Source organism: Podarcis filfolensis, assembly GCF_964270895.1.
Source record: "Podarcis filfolensis genome assembly, chromosome: 12".
Lineage (NCBI taxonomy): Eukaryota > Metazoa > Chordata > Lepidosauria > Squamata > Lacertidae > Podarcis > Podarcis filfolensis.
Window position 1 is genome coordinate 25810149 of NC_139614.1, and position 19533 is coordinate 25829681.

At 43.3% G+C, this 19533-nt stretch overlaps 1 protein-coding gene across 4 annotated transcripts in view; it reads right to left on the minus strand.

Annotated features, from left to right (window-relative positions):
• Positions 1 to 19533, minus strand: part of HDAC9 (histone deacetylase 9) — a 466741-nt gene that overhangs the window by 8941 nt on the left and 438267 nt on the right. For 2 of the 4 annotated variants that reach the window (XM_083578499.1, XM_083578501.1), the window contains 4 exons: positions 18122 to 18255; positions 9732 to 9816; positions 5271 to 5424; positions 3518 to 3577 (listed from right to left, as the gene is read on the minus strand). In XM_083578499.1, coding sequence (XP_083434625.1) covers positions 3518 to 3577; positions 5271 to 5424; positions 9732 to 9816; positions 18122 to 18255 — 433 coding nt within the window. The remainder of the gene's footprint in view (positions 1 to 3517; positions 3578 to 5270; positions 5425 to 9731; positions 9817 to 18121; positions 18256 to 19533) is intronic. The other 2 variants (XM_083578505.1, XM_083578500.1) reach the window with 1 other exon arrangement.

Below are 19533 nucleotides of genomic sequence, written 5' to 3' on the forward strand. Positions count from 1 at the left end.
TTTTTTAAAAAAAGGCTTGGAGGCTGAAATGACCACATGTGATCCTCTGGTGGCTTGATATTTGCAGAAGCAAATGCATTGTTAGAAGAGGAGAAGGTGGCTTTATTTAAGCTCCTAGCAAATCAATTACTGCTAAGTGGCAGTGGTTTCAAATTAGCACACTCTCAAAATATGACAATTAGCTGCTAATTAGTTTAAACTCTGTAATTTGATATGCCAAACTAATTACGCTTCGTTTTCATTAGCCGAAAACTTGGCTTTATTTCACCATAAAAATTAGGTTCACTCAGACTTAAATTATGGCTTGCATTTTGCTTCAAATCTCTTCACATTGGTAAAAGATGTTTCATGTTTACATCTTTGGCTGATAAAAAGAACTCAGCAGTTCTTTTACATCTGGCTCCCAAGATAAGTCAGGATCGGCACTAAAACCAATGAACTAAGTTCTGTCTCCCCACACCTAAAATCCCCATGAAATTAAGCTGTAATCCTGAACCCTCACTGACCCAAGAAGAAGCTCCACTGAACTTCATGGGGTTTACTTCTGAGTAGACTACAGCTCCCATAATCCCCAGCCAATTATTGATAGCAAATTATCATGGATGTTGAGAGTCATAGTCCAGCAATATACAGGGACCCATGGTGGATGAACACTGGGCTACACCAAATGTCTCAGACTCCTTCTTTCAATAGTGTATCCAGCTTCAGTCGCAGCATCCAAAGAAGTTCATCTCTATGGGATTTGGTTCTCCTCTCCCTTTCCCCTTTCTTCCACTTAATGGATTCAGACCAGTTCCGCTACATTTGGACTCTCCTTTGCTGTGCAGAAGTGCCAAGAAGCATTTGGCATGAATAAACGCAAAGAACTCTATAACATCCTTTTTTACAGAGTCGCTTTTCTGACAATATGCTGTTCTGCGCATGGAACTATTCACACATCATATTGAAATACTTGATCGGTGAAGCGCATTGGCAGTTGTTCTTTCATTTTACGGAATTGTTAAATTCAGGTCCAAGTCAGTCGTGTTAGGTCAGTGTGAAACAACAGCTGGCAGGCAGGGAAAAGGAACACTCCCATCCTTATTCATTGACTAGCTGAAAGTGCCCAGTGTTGCCCAGGAATTCAAAGAAACAAAAAAACAAAATAAAAATTGAGATTTTTAAGTGGCTCATGCAATTTGTTAGTTTTAGGGCTGTTTATTACCCCATTTCCATTCTCTCTGACATGGCCATGGCATCACTTGAATCCAGTTGTGTTTTTTTGGTGGGGAATGATGTTTACCATATTTTCGCACTATAGGACGCACCGTCCCATAAGGTGCACCTAGTTTTTTGGGGGGGAAATAAAGGGAAAAAAAATGTTTCTCCCCCAGGTGCGGGGCTGGGGCGGGGGAAGCCCAAGCTTCCCCCAACCCCAGCCCCCAGAACAGACAGCTCTCCGCAAGCCGTGGGAGCCCGGTGCCGGGCCCCCGCGCCTTGCGGAGAGCTGCGCGAAGCCTGGACACACTGAGCTCAGCGTGCCCAGGCTTCAGCATGCAGGCAACTCTCCGCAAACCGTGGGACCCCAGCGCCGGGCTCCCACGGCTTGCGGAGAGCTGCGTGAAGCCTGGAGAGCTTCAGCGAAAGCCTGCATTCGCCCCATAGGACGCACACACATTTCCCCTTCATTTTTGGAGGGGAAAAAGTGCGTCCTATAGGGCGACAAATACGGTAATTTGTTTTTTAAAAACCTTATATCAGGCATAGGCAACCTCGGCCCTCCAGATGCTTTGGGACTACAGCTCCCATCATCCCTGACCACTAGTCCTGTTAGCTAGGGATGATGGGAGTTGTAGTGCCAAAACATCTGGAGGGCATGGTGAGGAGGGGGTGGCGATGAAGGAGTTGTTGCATCTTTTTTCCTCCTCCCCTCCTGACTGCACCTCAGAGAGCAGGAGGGTTGTATCCTGCTGGGCATTGCTTTGTCAGAGCATCCCTTGAAAGCAGGGGTACCAACTTGAATAAAATATTGGGGGGGGGGCGGCAGCCAGGTAAGCCCCACACCACATAATCAATCACAGTATGCAGCACGCATGCACACCATTTGAATGGCAATGCCCACCAACTTTTGTGAGCTGCTGCCCCATCAAATATTATATTGACCTCAGCCCCTAGGAGTTGGCTCCTATGCTTGTGAGAAACCTGCTGGTGAAGCAGTCCTCTGCAGCCAGCGGGACTGCACCCTTGAGACATGTTTCCTGCTTTGCTGCTTCACGTGCTCAGCTGCTGTGCCAGGCATGTCTTGCCTCCTCATTCTGCCATCCCCAACAGTTGACCACCAACGTGCCTCGGTTTGGTGTGGTTCAGGTCCCAGCTGTTCTGCGGCCACTATCAACAACAGTGCTGCCTCCTCCCACACTGTAGCTGCCAGTTACCCTCCTGCAACAGCTGCTACATTGTAGGAAGTGGTCACCTGAGCTGGTCCCACCTCATTTGCTGTCTCCAACTGACTCCTGCACCAGCTGTTCAGCTCACCACCCTGATTCCAAATGGATGCAGGAGGTGTCCAAATACAGACCAAACCCCACTCCATCATTTCAGGAACTGTCATACCAAACTATAAACAGTCTATTCAAAGCCATCCAAACTAGCACAGTTTGGAACAGTTGGGTCCATTATATAGACTCAAAATTGTGCCTGAAGTTATCTAAATGTAGGCCAAACCCACTTAATTTCAAGAACCATTGGCCAATGATATCTCTGGAGACAGAGATGCATTTTGGAATATTTTGGCCCACTATCTTGATTCAAAATGGTATCCAAAGATGTCTAAACCCAGAGAAAAACTGGCACACCCAGCCCAGGAACTGCCATGCTAAATTGGATGACGATCTCTCAAGAGGCACCCAAACCCATGGAGAACAGACCGATCGCCAAGACTTCCCCATAGGAAACAAGGAGTGGTTCACCTTGTTCATCAGAGGACAACTCCTAATTTTGGCCAAGCAGATCTATGGAAATATATTTCCGTTAGCAAAGCTGTTGTTTGACAACAGAGGAAATCTGGGCCTATCCTTTTTATATCTAGGTGATACCAATTTAAAATTCAAAATATACAAGTTTCTATTCAATCAGGCTTTCCTTTCATTTCATAAACATTACTATTCAAATATTGCAACTGGGGACATGGCATAGGTGGGCTCCCTGCAGAAACATTTGCTACCAGCTGTGATCCACGGAACGCATTCTCTTCTCTGTCAGTGCCAACACAGAGAAACACATTTTCCCACTCACATTTTAAAAAACATGTAGAGAGGCAGCTAAAATAGTGGCAGATACCAACCAAATCATTATTTTATCACACATTTCCTCCATCATGAAACTCAAGGAGATATACATGGGTTTTCCAGACGATCTTCCACACAGCTATTGACAAGGTCTTGATCTGCTTGACTTTAGCAAGGTTCCTGCATCATGTGCTTTCGGAGCCAGCCCCTAATTCACTGCCTGCCACAAAGCCCCTGCCCGTTTCACTGACCTGTTCATGTTAATTTGTGAAGGCTGTGCACTTCGCCTCTTGTGTAGGCTGGCACCTCCCCTGAATAAAGAAAGGGGTCTTGTCAATTTCAACGCTCCATCAGGTGAAATTGACAACATTTTGAAGCAAGGCATTTCCCCTTGAATATCCAATTCCCATGGGGAATGAAGAATACAATCTAGGAATAACACACTGGAAGAATACACAAGGGTAGAAAATATGGCATGGGCTTTGCCATATATTGCAGGGTGATGCAAATCAGCTTCAAAGAACACAGGTCCTAGATAATGGCACTCTAGCATACAGTCCAATTAGTCTGGAATGACAGGTCATTGAGTAAAATGGCTAAGCCAGTCTTGGAAATAAATCTGTCCTTTTGTCACCTGGCTCAGGGCTTCTTACTGAGTAAATACTGCTTGGTGATCCAGAGAAATGTTACAACTTAATTCTGTAGCGTGGGCACCAGTGCTTGAACCCCCTTTTTGTGATGGTTCCCTCAGAAAGCTGTGGCAGAGGGCATGATTTGACTAAAATCTGGAGTCAGGGTCTGGGGATTGTGGCGTTCATTAGGGCCCTCAACCTTTCCCTCCACCATTTTAGCCTTGTTGGGCTTGTTGATAAAAGTTTTGTTGGGCTTGCTGACAAGAGTGGTCAGAGTTTTGTAGGTGTGACAACAAAGTTCATGAAGATAACTTTCAAGCAGTACAAAACGATAGAATATTGTGGGGGGCCCTCCAAACTGGTGTTTGTTTGGATTGTGTGTGTGTGTGTTGATTCTGAAACATGTCATTGATGCAATAATAGTGCATTAGTGGTGGATTCGTACTGGACCATCCACACCTCATTCTAATTTATTAGTTGTTCTGCAATGCTTTCCCAGTGTTGCCACATTATTGCCAACCAAAGGGGAACTCTTGAGGTTTATAGCACAACAAAACCAGGAAAAATGAACAGCAGCAGCAGCAGCAGCAGCAGCAAACAGGATTGAAACTGGGACTGTATATAACCATTCCAATACCATAAGTGCTGGTTTTGACCTATAAAGCCTTAAACGGCTCAGGACCGCAATACCTCAAGGACCACCTCTTTCCATATGAACCCACCCAGACCCTGTGATGATCTTCTGAGGCCCTCCTTCGTCTGCCTTCTCCTCGAGATGTGTGGAGGGTGGCAACACAAGAACGGGCCTTCTCTGCAGTGGCTCCCTGCCTGTGGAATGCTCTTGCCAGGGAAGTTTGCCTGGCGCCTTCATTCCACACCTTTAGGCGTCAGGCAAAAACGTTCCTTTTTTAACCAGGCCTTTGGCTGATCTGTTTGACATTCTATACCCTTTTAAAATGTGGCTCTTTTCTAGGGGGGGCAGGTGTTATTGGGTTGTTGTTTTTATTCTGATTATATATGTTGTGATCTTTCCTGTGAACTGCCCTGAGACCTCTGGGTATAGGGTGGTATATAAACTCATAATAATAATAATAATAATAATAATAATAATAATAAAAATAAAAATGCACAATAAAAAATAACATCTAGAGCAGCCCAGTTTCCCGAAAACCAAACAATCCATGGCAACCATAAAATGCTTCTCTGTCTCTGGTTGTTCCAACATTGTCAAGGAAAACAACAAGAAGTTAAAGCATGCAAAAAAAAAAAAGAGTCTGGATTATTAAAAAAAGGACTTAAAACACGCTCCTTCAGTCACACAACAGAAGTACGCAAACACTTGTCGCTTGCCGTTCTAAGATTTTGCACGTACCTGGCATGTTCATGTGAAAAAGGCTGGTCCACATCCACCGAGAGTAAGGCCATAGCTGAGACTGCCTCTGTCTCCTCTGTTTCTTGTTTCTGAGTCTCAGGCAGCTTACAACTAACTGGCACAACGTAAGGCTCCACAGACTTCCAGTACTTGCCTAAAGAAAATATACCATAATAACTGTGCAGTCCCATAATTTATGGGAAATTTAGCTAGCATGGTGGTATAACCCTAGTAATTGCTTAGGTCCAACGCAGAGTGCTTATAAGTGTGTGGAGTGGTTGCAACAGGGAATTTCAAACGGCTGTGATGAAGTTATGATTCTGGATCCCACAGTGCCAAGTTGGAAAGTGCTCTCTTTTCCAAGGTCTGTGTCACAGCCCTTCCTAAGAAAGCAATAAAGTGAAAGAACAGCACACAGTTTAATGAACTCTTAGTATCTGGGAAGCTGGAGCCATTGGTGGGCTACTTCTAACAGTGTGAGCATTTCGGCATTTGCAAAATCGGAGATTTGTGAAATGGCAGGTACATTTAATGCAACCGTAAACAGCAGGCAGTGGGAGAAAAAAATCAGAGACGACAGCAACTAGAACAGAAGTTTGGTATGCCAGAAGGCACTACGCATCTGTGTTGCCAGAACAATCAGGTTTGTTAGTCCTGGATGTTCTTTTGCCTCTAACCTCAGGGCGTGCACTAGAACAATAATTTATTTAAAATGTTAATATATGTGCTAGCTGCTATGGGAGCACTGCGATATATTATAGGGTAGCTTAGAATAAGGCAGGCAAGGGAATATTGGTACATTATATAATGTGTGGAATTAAAAAGCAAACCAACCCAAAAACCAACCCTGAGTTTTCAAACCTCCTGCTTATTGCAACATCAAAAAGTCTCTGAAGCAAATTATCCAGGCGAATGAAGAACAATCGCTCATAAATGGTACATTATCCATGGCACATACTTATTTATTTTTATTCAGCAAGGTGTATATAACATTTAATGGATATCTCCAAGCAGCTTACATAAAATGGTATAAAATATCCATTAAAAATAGCAATAAAAACAGGCTTTTAAAAAGTAGCCATGTCGAAAGTTACCAAAATTTAGATAATGCCAATGGTTTAAAAGAGCAAATGAACATAATAAGTGTCTGGATTGGCTTCCTTAAACAAAAACAGTTTAAGTATGTGTCAAAAAGGGCACATGAAGGCTCCTGGTTACTATTAATAGGCAGGGAGTTTCAGAAAATAGGTGCTGCAGCCTATTTATTCCAGGGTGAGCAAACACTGCAGTAGCTGGAGCCCAGATCAGTTCTGGGTATACACTCAGAAACTAACAGATGGCCTCAGGTTGGAGAACATCTTCCTTGGAGGAACTCCCAAAACCCATTAACTTCTTTGAAAAATTGGTACCTTCAAGAAGCCACCCTACAGCAACAAGAGGAGAAAGGAGCTAGAAAATGGGCACAAATATTTCCTATAGTTTAAGAATTCAAATTTGGACGTATAAATTGTCAAGCTTAGCTTTTATATTTCTGAGTACAATCTCATGTGGCAGAGTTGGGGGTTTCCTATGTCAGGATGAGCTCAATGTTGTTGGCTGGTTGGTTTTTTAATTCCCCTGACGTGCTAAATATCAGGGTTGTATTCAAATCCAATACAATTGTACCTTGGTTGACGAATGCATTGTGACTCCTGAATGCCAGTGAGTGTTCAGGTTTGCGAACATTCTTTGGTACCTGGACTTCCTGCAGCCAATTGGAAGCCGTGCCTTGGTTTCTGAACATTTTGGAAGTTGAATGGACTTCCAGAACAGATTCCGTTCAACTTCTGAGGTACGACTATATGTGTCTCATAAAACTGATGTGGTAAGAACACCTTAGGCCTTGGTGTGAGCCTTCAGATGCTGAGCTGGGTAGCTCTATCAAGCAGTTTGCCATACCAAGAATAATTCAGAGATGCCAAATCTCTGATAGTCCTGGAAAATTATAGCATCCTATCCAGGAGACCTTGACGTAAGCTTGTCATAATAAAATAGGAGATTTATGCTAGTGTTTCAATAGCAACCAGATGACTTGATTATACTTCAATTATAAATGTTTGCCCATCTGACTCAGTACTGTCTACACTGATTGGCAGTAGCTCTCCAGGTTGTCAGGCAGAAGCTTTTCCCAGACTACCTGGAGACATCAGAGATTGTACCTGGGACTTTCTGCATGCAAGACATATGCTCTACCACTGAGTTACAGTTCTTTCCCAATACTGAGTTGGGGCATTGGTCTACGAAGCTTGTTACTGTCTGACTGGCATCAGCTTTCCAGGGCTTCATCCGAGCCCAAGGATTGAATTTGAGACCTTTTGCATGCAAAAGATGTGCTGTAACCCTGAGATACGGGGTTGACGGAGTTCAACAGGTAGTATGAGGGTTTAGAGCTGAACTGGATGGAATTCTCTTATTTATGATGTAGCAAAGCTTGAATCCTTTCAGGAGACTGTATCTCCTTCATTCACAAACAGAAGAGGGGACATCAATGGAAGCCAAGCATCAGGAAAAGGGGAATCTGTTTAATCAACCGGTAACATGATTGGAAGGTGGTTTCTTGGACATGAAGCCTCATGACCATTTGAGTTGCTAGCAGGATCCTTACAAAACAGAAATATTTAAGGGGATTAAAACTGCAGCATATTATGTATCTTAAAATAAAAAAGATCCAAGTGATAGAAACTTGGCTTTTCTCCAATAGTGTAAAATCCATCACTTTAAAAATGGTGTATATAAAGCACCGAACAATCACTGGGTCTGGCAAATTCTATTTAAAAAAAGCAAGACAGAAACATTCTCTATTAATGGTGCATTTAGAGACTATAATCTCTATTCATTAAAACAAAAAAAAATTAATAAAAAAGTTATATGGGCATTCCACAATGTTCCCACAGAACATTCACGCAGCAGTTAGTTTGCAATGAACAAGCAATTCAAACTCCATTATTTATGGGTTTCAGGGTGGGGGCAGTTCTTTGCTAGAAAAACAGATGTGCAAGAAAACCAGATCTGTTGGCATGGGAATAATACCCTGCTCTGTCATAAAAGAAATGAACCCATGTTCACCACTGGAGTTTTTGCAAGGGAATGAATAAAATAAAGCAAAACCAACTTTTGACTCTCTTCTTTTTGATCGTGACCCCCACCCCGCACTCCAAACCCAACAGAGTTAAGCAGCTGATTAATTGCAAACTGAACTGGGTGCCAAAATTGAACCAGAGTGGGGTCAGACTGCTGGCACTCACAATAAAAAAAGAAGAGAGTAGCTTTTCAGCTGATACCCAGCGGAAAGCCTACAGGAGCTGAGGAGCATCCGGTTTGGGATGGGTCATTCTCAAGGGATGAAGGTGAAAATGTTCATGGTTTTCTAGAGGGAGGAGGGGCAGAACTAGACAACAGAAGTGGAGGGGGACAGGAAAGTAATTCAAAGAGGCCGAAACACTACAGGGGGACCCCTGTGTTAGAGAGACTTGGAGAGAAAAGACAGTGGCGTGGCAGGGGCGGACCGGGGTGGTGGTGATGGCCCCGGGTGCAGAATCTGGGGGGGGGGGGGAGAGATGGGTGCAAACCAGGCTGGACAATGTTTCTTCCAAAAGGAGTCAGCTTTTATCCATCCAATTGCTTCATGCTGACAATATTAATACCTGCAATAGTAAAGGTAAAGGGACCCCTGACCATTAGGTCCAGTCGTGGCCGACTCTGGGGTTGCGGCGCTCATCTCGCTTTATTGGCCAAGGGAGCCGGCGTACAGCTTCCAGGTCGTGTGGCCAGCATGACTAAGCCGCTTCTGGCGAACCAGAGCAGCACACGGAAACACCGTTAACCTTCCCGCCGGAGCGGTACCTATTTATCTACTTGCACTTTGACGTGCTTTCGAACTGCTGGGTTGACAGGAGAAGGGACCGAGCAACGGGATCTCACCCCGTCACGGGGATTCGAACTGCTGACCTTCTGATCGGCAAGTCCTAGGCTCTGTGGTTTAACCCACAGTGCCACCCGTGTCCCTAATTCCTGCAATACACTATCACAATTATGTTTTCTGGGAGCATCAAGCTCCTTAATCTTCTTAGAGACTGGTCCAGTTGGTTCCTTATGTGCCCCCTTTAGGTATGGGCAGCATAGCTGTCAACTTTTCCCTTTTCTTGCGAGGAATCCTATTCGGAATAAGGGGATTTCCCTTAAAAAAAGGAAAACGTTGACAGCTATGATGGGCAGCTGTCTTGTGAGTGCAGCTGCACACTTATGAGAGGTCTGCCGATGGAGAGAGGGAGACAGTGTCAGGAAAGTCCTGTGCATTGATCTGCACACAGTGGGAAAGTGAAGCCTGTACATTTTGGGGTGTCCATGTATCTTCCAGCACTGCTCAGTTAGTAAGAGCTAGTAACTTTTTAAAAAGAAGAATGAACAAACCTTGCAACTTACTATGAATTTTGGTGATCTTTTGCAAAGAAGCCATGGCGTTTAAGTTTGGGGTTCGGTGGAGGATGTCCTCGGACAGGGGCTCCAGCTGCAAGACAGGAACAAATCAAGTGCAAAACGGTAAGAATCTGCAGTTAGCTGCACGGAAGTAAGGCTTGCTGAAAACGCTTAAGCCTTGTGAAAATATCAGCCAAAGAAGTAGCTAACATGTTGCGGGGATTCCTCCCACCAAATGAACAGGGGCTCAGTTTTGCTTTCTGTTTTTCAGCCATGTAATTGAATTCCAGGGGGCCTTTCCAGTGACTGCAAGACTAATCCACGAAGCCCTCTCAAGCAGGTGCATGGCTGTGCATTAGTCATTTAAAAATGCTAGTTATCTGGGCAATTTTTTTTGTAGGCTCCTCACAAATCAAATTCCAGTGTGTCTCTATGTCCAGCTGTATGCTGAAACAAAACATTGTTGAAGTTGCCTTAGAACTTGAGGGGGCATGCCATTGTTCTTTTCCTTCTTCTCATCCCCTTCTCCCCATAATTCATAAAAGGGAAAACACCAGAAATTTATTTTATGCGCAGAGAATTCCATACTTCAAAACAAGTACTATAAAATATCTGTTCACAGACATAAAAATGTGCAAACATTTTTCGAATGTTCAAATAAATGGAATAAGAAATAATTAAATCAGTCCTTTTAATGGAAGTCTGATTTTATAGTTTTAACTGATTTTTACATTTTTTAAAAAAATAAATAAAAATCTTGTACACCGCTTAGAGGTTATTGAAGTTAAGTATATATAAATCTTTCAGATAAATTATATATATACATAAATTGACCACACACATAAATTTCTCCTGATGTTTTCTTCATTTCTGTATGTTATTATATAGCTGACATCTTGGGCCAAGATCAATTTACCATCCTTTGCACATTCTTGCCTAAGTGAAGATGTGATTTTGTGGCGCACAGCAATTCCCATTCATTCATTAAATAAGGACCATTGACAACCCACTGGAACCTAGTTACGCAGAACAGGCTTCTATGGCTTTAGGAGTATAAATGCAGCATTTTATTGGTGTACATGAGTTACTTACTGCATGTACACCATGTGCAAATGTTCTGATCACTTCTATAGAACCAATACACTCCATAAGATGTATATTTAGTCCCTCCCATTTCTCCTCCTGGCTTAAATGAATGGTGCAATGACTGGCTTTTGGAGGCAGGCCCTGTAAATACAGCTTGTGCTGCTATGGATAGAAACACACAGTTGGTTTGGGTCCATTGTGCTTTCTTGGAATAAAGGAGGCTGCCTTATAGCAAGTGAAACCATTTATCTGTCTAGCTCAGTAATGTTTGTTGTAACTGGCAGGAGATCTCCAGGGCTTCAGGCAGGACCCTCTCCTAGCCCTATCAGAAGATGCTGCAGATTGGGCCAATTCAGGTGGTTCTACCACTGAGCTTCATCCCTTCCTCAAACTTCTGAAATGATGTTTGAGAATTTCTATCTATGGCATTAGACCTATGGTGGTTATTCACACCTGCAAGCATTAGGGTTACCATATGTCCTCTTTTTCCAGGACATGTCCTCTTTTTCATGGGCATGTAAAATGAGAGTCGTCATAGAGATGCATAGTTAAAGTCGGCAAATGTGTCCTCTTTTTTTGCTCTTCGAAATATGGGAACCCTAAAGTTGCCACGGCATGATGAACATACACAAGGGAAACAGAACTTAATAGCAAATGGTCTCTAGAGCTCAAAGAAAAAGGCTACCGTGAAGGAATTGTTTGCATGAAGCTTTTGGGACCTTTTAATAAATTAAATAAAGAATTGCTTTTAATCAAAGATTTTTTTGGTACAAAGCAAACAGATAAACAGGGAAAGGTACATCTATTGTCTCCACTCGCAGTTCATAGTCTTTTTCACAGTTTGTTTACATTTAGTGAGAGACACTTTTGTCATAGATATCTTGCATATGGGGGGAGAGAGATAGGGTATTGTTCTTTCGTTCTACTGCCTATTATTAGCGTAGGGGTCTGTGTCAACATCAGTTCTGGACCTTCCTCTTCCCTGTACTGTATATGATAATCTGGATGCTGTCTGTTGGTGTGAAAAGGGGTGAATGTAGAGCAAGGCAGAAAGGACCCCACTTTATGATAAGGAAGCAGATCTGGAGCTCCCAGATTCTGTTTAAAAGTTCCTCCTGCAACATAGTTAACAGCTCATTCATGAGATGGCCTCTATTCTCTTGTCAGTTTCTGCTCCATGTCAGTAAAACCTCATCAGCCTTTGGAGGTAGGATCTCACACCCTATTTGACCCAGATAGATGCACCATTGTTACGAAAACACCACTAAAAAATAAAAGCCAGCGGATTATAGTAAGATATGTCCTTTTGAAGAAAAAAGGGAGACTGTCTGCATCAAGAATAATTTCTGATGGCAGCGATCCATTTTTGAAATAAAAATAATCATTAAACTAAGTAGACAAGAGGGTGTCCCTGGAAAATATCACAAGACCCAGCAATGAACAAAAGGAATCACTCTGCAGCTGACATACATAGCAGTGTCACCTTCACTCCTACACTTGGCATTTTATAAGCTCTGGAGCCAAAGAGTGAAGGGGTGGGGGGACTGCAAAAAGAAGTGGAAATACATCTTTATAAAAGAATTTTGCATAAACAACTGACTAAGGTCAGCGCAGGAGTAACAAAGCCGTTTGATGGATCTGCTTGAAAAAGATACACCCAGGGATATTTTTTTCAAAGGGTTTGAAGCCAGCCCAATTGGCCTGTTGCATGCTTTCTTGTACTTGCTTCCAGATAAGTCGGTATGCAGGGCGAAAGGGCTTTCAAAGAAATGGCATCCTGGTGCAAGCCAGATGAAGTCTGCCAGCGCTTCACCGCCATGTCTTTACAAGCAGATGTGAGCTAAGCTGTATTATGGAGTTGTAAAATTCTTGGACCAGAAGGCAAATGGGCGAGGTGAGATACATGGTTAGAGACAGAGAAGGAAGGAGGTGCATTATACCAAATAGAATCTATAAGGCAACTTCTTCCTTCAACTTAAGGAAGAGATAGAATTTGGACGTAGAAATTCTGCTTTCAGGACAGAAGGTAAGGACTTGGTTCAAGCCCCAGAATCTTTGGTTTAGAAAGACTCCCTGTCTGAAACCCTAATGAGCTGCTGCCAATCAGTGCATACAATATATAAGAACAGCCACATTGTCCAACCAGTTATCGATGGGAAGCCTACAAGCAGGAGTTCAGTGCAACAGCAACTGGTTCATAGAGCTATACAGCCCCTGCCATTGGAGGAACCATATAGCTAGATAGACCAATGGTTTGACTTGGTAAAGGGCAGCTTCCTGTGTGTAAGCAGGCATTGGTCCATCAATCCAGTACTGCCAATACCATTGTTCTGGCACCAGTTTACCATTGACTCAAGAGGTTTCTTTCCAATTCCCATCACTTGGGATCTGATCATGTGAGTAGCCACATATACACCAGCTGCCTCGTTTCATCCGGAGCCCATTTTCTTCTTAGAAACAGGCTGGATTGCTTCAATTAAATTAGCTTCCTTAAGGCAAATTTACTTCTTAATGATTTGATTAAAATGATTTTACCTGCATGCACATAGATGCAAAGTTTAGGGGAAGTATGTATTTATGCCATTCTACCAGCATGCTGCCAACATAAAATCGTCACACACCAGCACAAAACTATCATGAAATCAATATTAAGCAGCCAAAAGCCCACACCAGTTTTTAGCTGATTTTAGCCTGTAGCACAGGGGTAAGGAAAAAGAAATGTGTAGGGGTGTGGGTGTGGGTGTGTGTTTGCTGTTTTGTTTGTTATTATGTTATGTGTTTTTTGTTTTTATATTGTAACCTGCCACATGATCCTCGAAGGATGGTATTCAAATTTGATAAATAATGATTGTAATAATAAATGATTGGCCGGTGGGACAGATGTTGCATCCCTATCCAGCCAATGTCCTCCCTTCCACCAGCACTGCATTTAGGCTTCAAAGACCTCCAACTGGAGACAATAAGAGGTTGCATTATTATTATTATTATTATTATTATTATTATTATTATTATAGCTTAAAACTGGTCTCGGGGAGAGCACTTCTGCATCGGAAGGATTCCTGGCATTGACCTTTGAAAAAAATCACTCAGATTCCATCCAGCCTTCCAGATTTATATTACATTTGCCCTAACGAAAGGTCACTTCAGTCCAGTTGTATTTCTTTCTTTTTTTAAAAAAAGGGGTGTGTGTGTGTATGAATAATAAATTTTGGTTGACTAATTTAGATGCTGTGGAGGAAACCCCCCATTCTGCCAAACCAGGGTCTCAAATTGCAGTCTAAAGCTATATAGCCCTCTGAAGAACTTGTTCCTTTGCAAACCACCCCCCCCAATTAGCTGAAACCACCCGTTCCTTTTGTTTTGACAGATGCCAGTATAATGGATGTGTCCTAAAAAGTGCTAACTGAAGGCTTGGGGGGATGTATTTTGCAGCAGCTTAATCTCCCCCTTCCTTTCGATACCTGAATTAAGGATTTCGGTATTTTTATTTCAGAGTTCAGGGGGATCCAATTGCTTAATCTTTTCACACTTCTCAAGAGGGTTTCCTCCTAAGAGGCAACCTATGGTGGGAAGTGGGAAAGAGGCTTCTGATTAATATTTCCTTCTTCTTCTTTTTAATAGCCATTGGTTCCTGTCCACTGATACAACTCACAAACCTGGACTTTGGGTACCCTCACATTCTTAATTAATTTCCCCATTGTTTGTCTTTATAAACTGATATAGATCCCTCTGGGAGGAAGCCCATGGATTCTCAAAGGTATACTGAAACCTAAAAAACAAAAAAACAAAAAATTGCACTTAGAAGTAGGTCCCACTGGTTTCCCTGGAATGCAAGTAAGTGTGATTTGGATCCAAGTTAGGTTTCTGTGTATTTTCCAAATTTGGGCTGCGACCCAAAGAACACATACTTGGAAAGCAAATACACTGAAATTAATGGGACTCCCTTCCAAGTCAAATGTATTTAGAGCTGAGGCATAATATTCAAGGGGAAGCAGGGTTGGTTTTGACCATCCAGGCAGTCGCCTGTGGCAGCAAAATTGAAGGGGGGCAGCTGTCAGGCCAAAGTGGCACGTGGTCTGTTGCTTTTTTTTTTTTTACAGCATGGCTGATCTTCATAAGGGAACAGGGGTGGATCACTGCATCTTCTGCAGTTCTGGGGAGCATTTTGGGATGATGTTGGGGGTGCCTGCTAATCTTAGTCTGGTAGGAAGTTTGGGGCTGGCTCTGGAGCAGAAATGTGGCACCGAAGAGCAACTGGAGTATGTATCATGCCTTGCGCAACAAAATTTTGGGTTAGCTTTAGCTTGACAGCGCATATATGAATTTCCTGTCCCCAAGAAGGTTACCTGGTCAAGCTACTTAGGACTCATCACACTTACAACTTGTCCTGTGTCTAGAATGCATGGGTCCAAGCGGTTTCCCTCTTGCCGTGTTCCTATCCCAGGGAAAACCCTCTCTTGAGCACTAACAACCATCTGCGGAAAAGCCATTCGCTGTTTCCTCCGATTGAATGCTAAAGAGCAGTTTTCCCTGGGGGAAAGTGGCAGGTCAAGAAGAAGTGTGGATAAGCCCTTCGTTCTTACTTGCTGTGATTTCTCCCCTACAAGCTTGTCTAGTTGTTGGAATCAGCAACAGAACCCCTCTTGCGGGTGTGTTGGATTAGGGCTGGGAAGACAGCTTTTTCTGCGGCTCTGTGCCTAGGCCAGGCATCCCCAAACTCGGCCCGCCAGCTGTTTTGGGACTACAACTCCCATCATCCCTAGCTAACAGGACCAGTGATCAGGGATGATGGGAATTGTAGTCCCAAAACAGCTGGAGGGACGAGTTTGGGGGTGCCTAGCCTAGGCTTTGGACCTCCTCCCCTAGAGAGGCCCACATCTACATCCATAGATTGTTCCACAGGCATCACAGAGTAGGGGAATCCAATGATTATTGTTGTTCTTCTTCTTATCATCGTCATCAATGTATTAATCAGCTTCTGCACAGTCATCTCAAAGGGGATGTACAATAAAAACCAGCAGGAAACAGTTGAAAATGCAAAAATAGCAATATACTTCTTAGAAAATTAAAACAATACAGAATGGACCCATTTATCCATCTGGGAAAGCTGGAACGAAAATATATTCAACTGTTTCCAAAAAGCGCATGTTAGCAGGTGGCTGTCATATCTTGACAGGAGTGCTATTCCATGGAACAGGAGCAAACAAGGCCCTGCTCCAAGTTATTGCAGACCATTGGCTTTTGAGATCCAGTGGTGGAAGTACCACCCCACTGGTGGATCTCCCTTTCCCCTGTATCCAATGGTTCTTCACACAGCCCCGGGCCAGCAAGAGTTGCCTTAATCTGCTTGAGCCACGAGAGATGAAGGTGATTCTCCATAATCCATCAACTCCAACCAATTCATCTTAATTCCTGTTTTATTTCTACGCTATTGTCAGAAGAATTTTTCTGAACGCTTTCCCCCCTCCCCCAATCATTTCTTCCTTCTCTAATTTTCATCCATTTCTTAAGTGGGAGACAATGCTATCTTCTTAAATTGATCATATTTGTGCAAGTCACAATACAGAAAGCAATTCTTCTTCTCCAGCCCGGTCCTCCATTTATTCATTTCTTCCACATTGTTGGGATTCAGGATGTTTTCCTTCCAGAGATTCTGAGACAAAATTAATTCAAACAAGCCCTTCTTGCTGCTGAGTCTGGGACATTACATCTGCATGTCTGCCTGGCTCCCCATGAATGCTGGAAGGTCCCTGCTCATTTGACAGTTGCTTGTTTTGTAGATTTGTGTGTGTGTACGGGTGTGCATGTGGAGTGTGTGTGTGTGTGTGCTGATAGTAGCGTGGACAGAGCCGCATACTGCTGCATTGACGAGTCCCAGCCAAGAACAACAAAGGCAAAGCAAAAGTATTCCAAAGCCCCCTGCATTCATGTTTATGAATTCTAATCCTCAGCACATGAATAAATACGTCTGACAAACTGCAGAGTGCCTTAAAAAGGCCTTTCCTGACCTTCCTAATTTAAGCTCAATTGCGTGCGCCGTGTTGAGAAGGCAGCACTGGCCTTGCCAGTGTTTTCTGAACTACGGCTAGTGCTCCGCTAGCACTGTTTGCAGAAGGGAATTGCTGGGAAATGAGTTCTAATTACCCAGTTAAGCACCTGCAGAGAACGGCATCTTCTAATTATGATAATGCGTGGCTCAATTTAACGACTGTTGTTGTTATTGTTGTTGTTGTTTGAAACATACTTTTCTGCTGGCCATGAAAGTTAGTGGATGACCAGTCATATTCCTAATATACTGGGCTTTTAGCTATTAAAAAAATTAACCTATCTTAGGGTGTGCATTGGGAGGGCTCTCAGAGGACAATCTTCTATTGGAAGGAATCTCTGGTCTGTGTCCATTTTAAAGATTAAGAAGGGAAAGCAGAGGGGTCCTTGATGTCACCCACCAACCATTAGCCCCTGAAGAGGTCACCTGGTGACAGCCTTCCCAACTATGCTAAGATTGATTTCATTTCTGTTTCAATTATAGTAATGATTTCTAAATTTGCACATGCACATGCGCGCGCACACATAGAAATGCATTTTTAATGTGAATCTGTGTCCTCTCTTTGTGATGTAATGTGTAAGCAGTCAGTCTAGCACTGCTCCATTTGAATACAAGACTTCAAAGTGGTTTGCAGGATATTGATTATGGTGCCTTCTGCTTACAGAAGGGCTGTTTTACATGTGTGTGTCCCTCCAAGATCCTTCATTCTCACTGCTCCATGGCTATCTGGTGAAAATGGTGGAGAGATCTATCTGGTCCACAGGAGACCCCCCTCAGAACACCGGCCCTGCTTGAGTGTTTATGCCTGCCTGGAATACACCCTCAAACTCTTCTAATGCTTCTTGCTTGTCTGGATGAAGGATAGAGAGTGGTGCATGAACGTGTGTAGAAACTAGCCTACTGCACAAAGGTAACATTTACATCCCTTACTCCTCCCACTTTTGTCTCTGGCAACACCTACCACCAGCATGCAGTCTCCCCAGAAGGTTCTCCAAAATGATAATGTGGCCCTTAGGCTGAAAAATGTTCACCGCCACTGTTTTACAAGCTACTCATTGCAATCCACATTTGGAGATCTGGGCTTTGCTGCCACCATGTCAAGTTCTGTCCACAAACATACCTGGGTGACATTTTCATTCTACATTTAGGGCAAACCCACCCTACCATCCTGTCACCCTGATATCACATACTATTAGTCCACCATGGCGCAGCAAAATATCCAGGAAGCATGCATTGTTTGTCAGCATTTTGGCCTTTTGATTACCTCATTTCCGAGTAGGGCATTTAGACAGGCTTCTGAGGCATCACAGATGGCAGTAAGGTCATGTCCTCCCTCCAAGACCAGTACCATGCGACCACCTGCGAGCGTCAACAACTGTTGGATGAGGTGACCGAAACCTAGCATGTAGAAAAACAACAACCATGCAAATCATTACAGGAGAACATTAAGTACAACTGGAGTATGCATCTTGGGAGAAAAGCAATGACAAACCTAGACAGCATCTTAAAAAGCAGAGACATCACCTTGCCGACAAAGGTCCGTACAGTTAAAGCTATGGCTTTCCCAGTAGTGAGGTATGGAAGTGAGAGCTGGACCATAAAGAAGGCTGATTGCTGAAGAATTGATGCTTTTGAATTATGGTGCTGGAGGAGACTCTTGAGAGTCCCATGGACTGCAAGAAGACCAAACCTATCCATTCTGAAGGAAATCAGCCCTGAGTGCTCACTGGAAGGATAGATCCTGAAGCTGAGGCTCCAATACTTTGGCCACCACATGAGAAGAGAAGACTCCCTGGAAAAGACCCTGATGCTGGGAAAGATTGAGGGCACAAGGAGAAGGGGACAACAGAGGACGAGATGGTTGGACAGTGTTCTCGAAGCTACCAACATGAGTTTGACCAAGCTGCAGGAGGCAGTGGAAGACAGGAGTACCTAGCGTGCTCTGGTTCATGGGGTCACGAAGAGTCGGACACGACTAAACGACTAAACGACTAAACGACAACAACAAGAGTATGTTATGCAATAACACATAGTGATCATAGGAACATTTGGCCACAAACCCAAACTGGTTGTGTGCCACCACTGACTCAACCCACATAATGACCTCTTTCTAATTCTACCACTGCCATTGTGCCCGCAGATGAATATTTGTGTGTTTTCAGGGTGTTTTCAATGTTTGTAACACCACCTTTGTCAATCTTTATCAGAGATCTCTAGAATATGGATGGGGAATCTGTGGCCCTTTAGATGCTGATTGCATATGTTGATTACAACTCCCATCATCCACGATCATTTGCCATACTGGCCGGGCCTGATGGGAGTTGGAGTCCAACAGAGGGCCACAGCTTCCCTATCTTTGCTCCAGGGTGTGAGTTGTTAGAAAATTCATCTTTCCAGGTTTGCTCTTTTACCATGCTGCTTTCAAATTATACATAGGTTAAAAAACAAAACTTAATTCTGCAATTTAATCTCAGCTTTCCTTGATGGAGAAAACTGGAGGGGTGGGGATACTTCTATAAAAGACTAAATTTAGACAGGATAATAAAAAGCAAGGAAGGAATGGGATGTGGGTAAACTTTGATGTTTTGCCACTTGTCACTTTCTGTTTTACCTTAAGGATCTCTATTTCCATCTGTATGTTATACATACAATCTTCAGATGCAGAATATCAAGGCA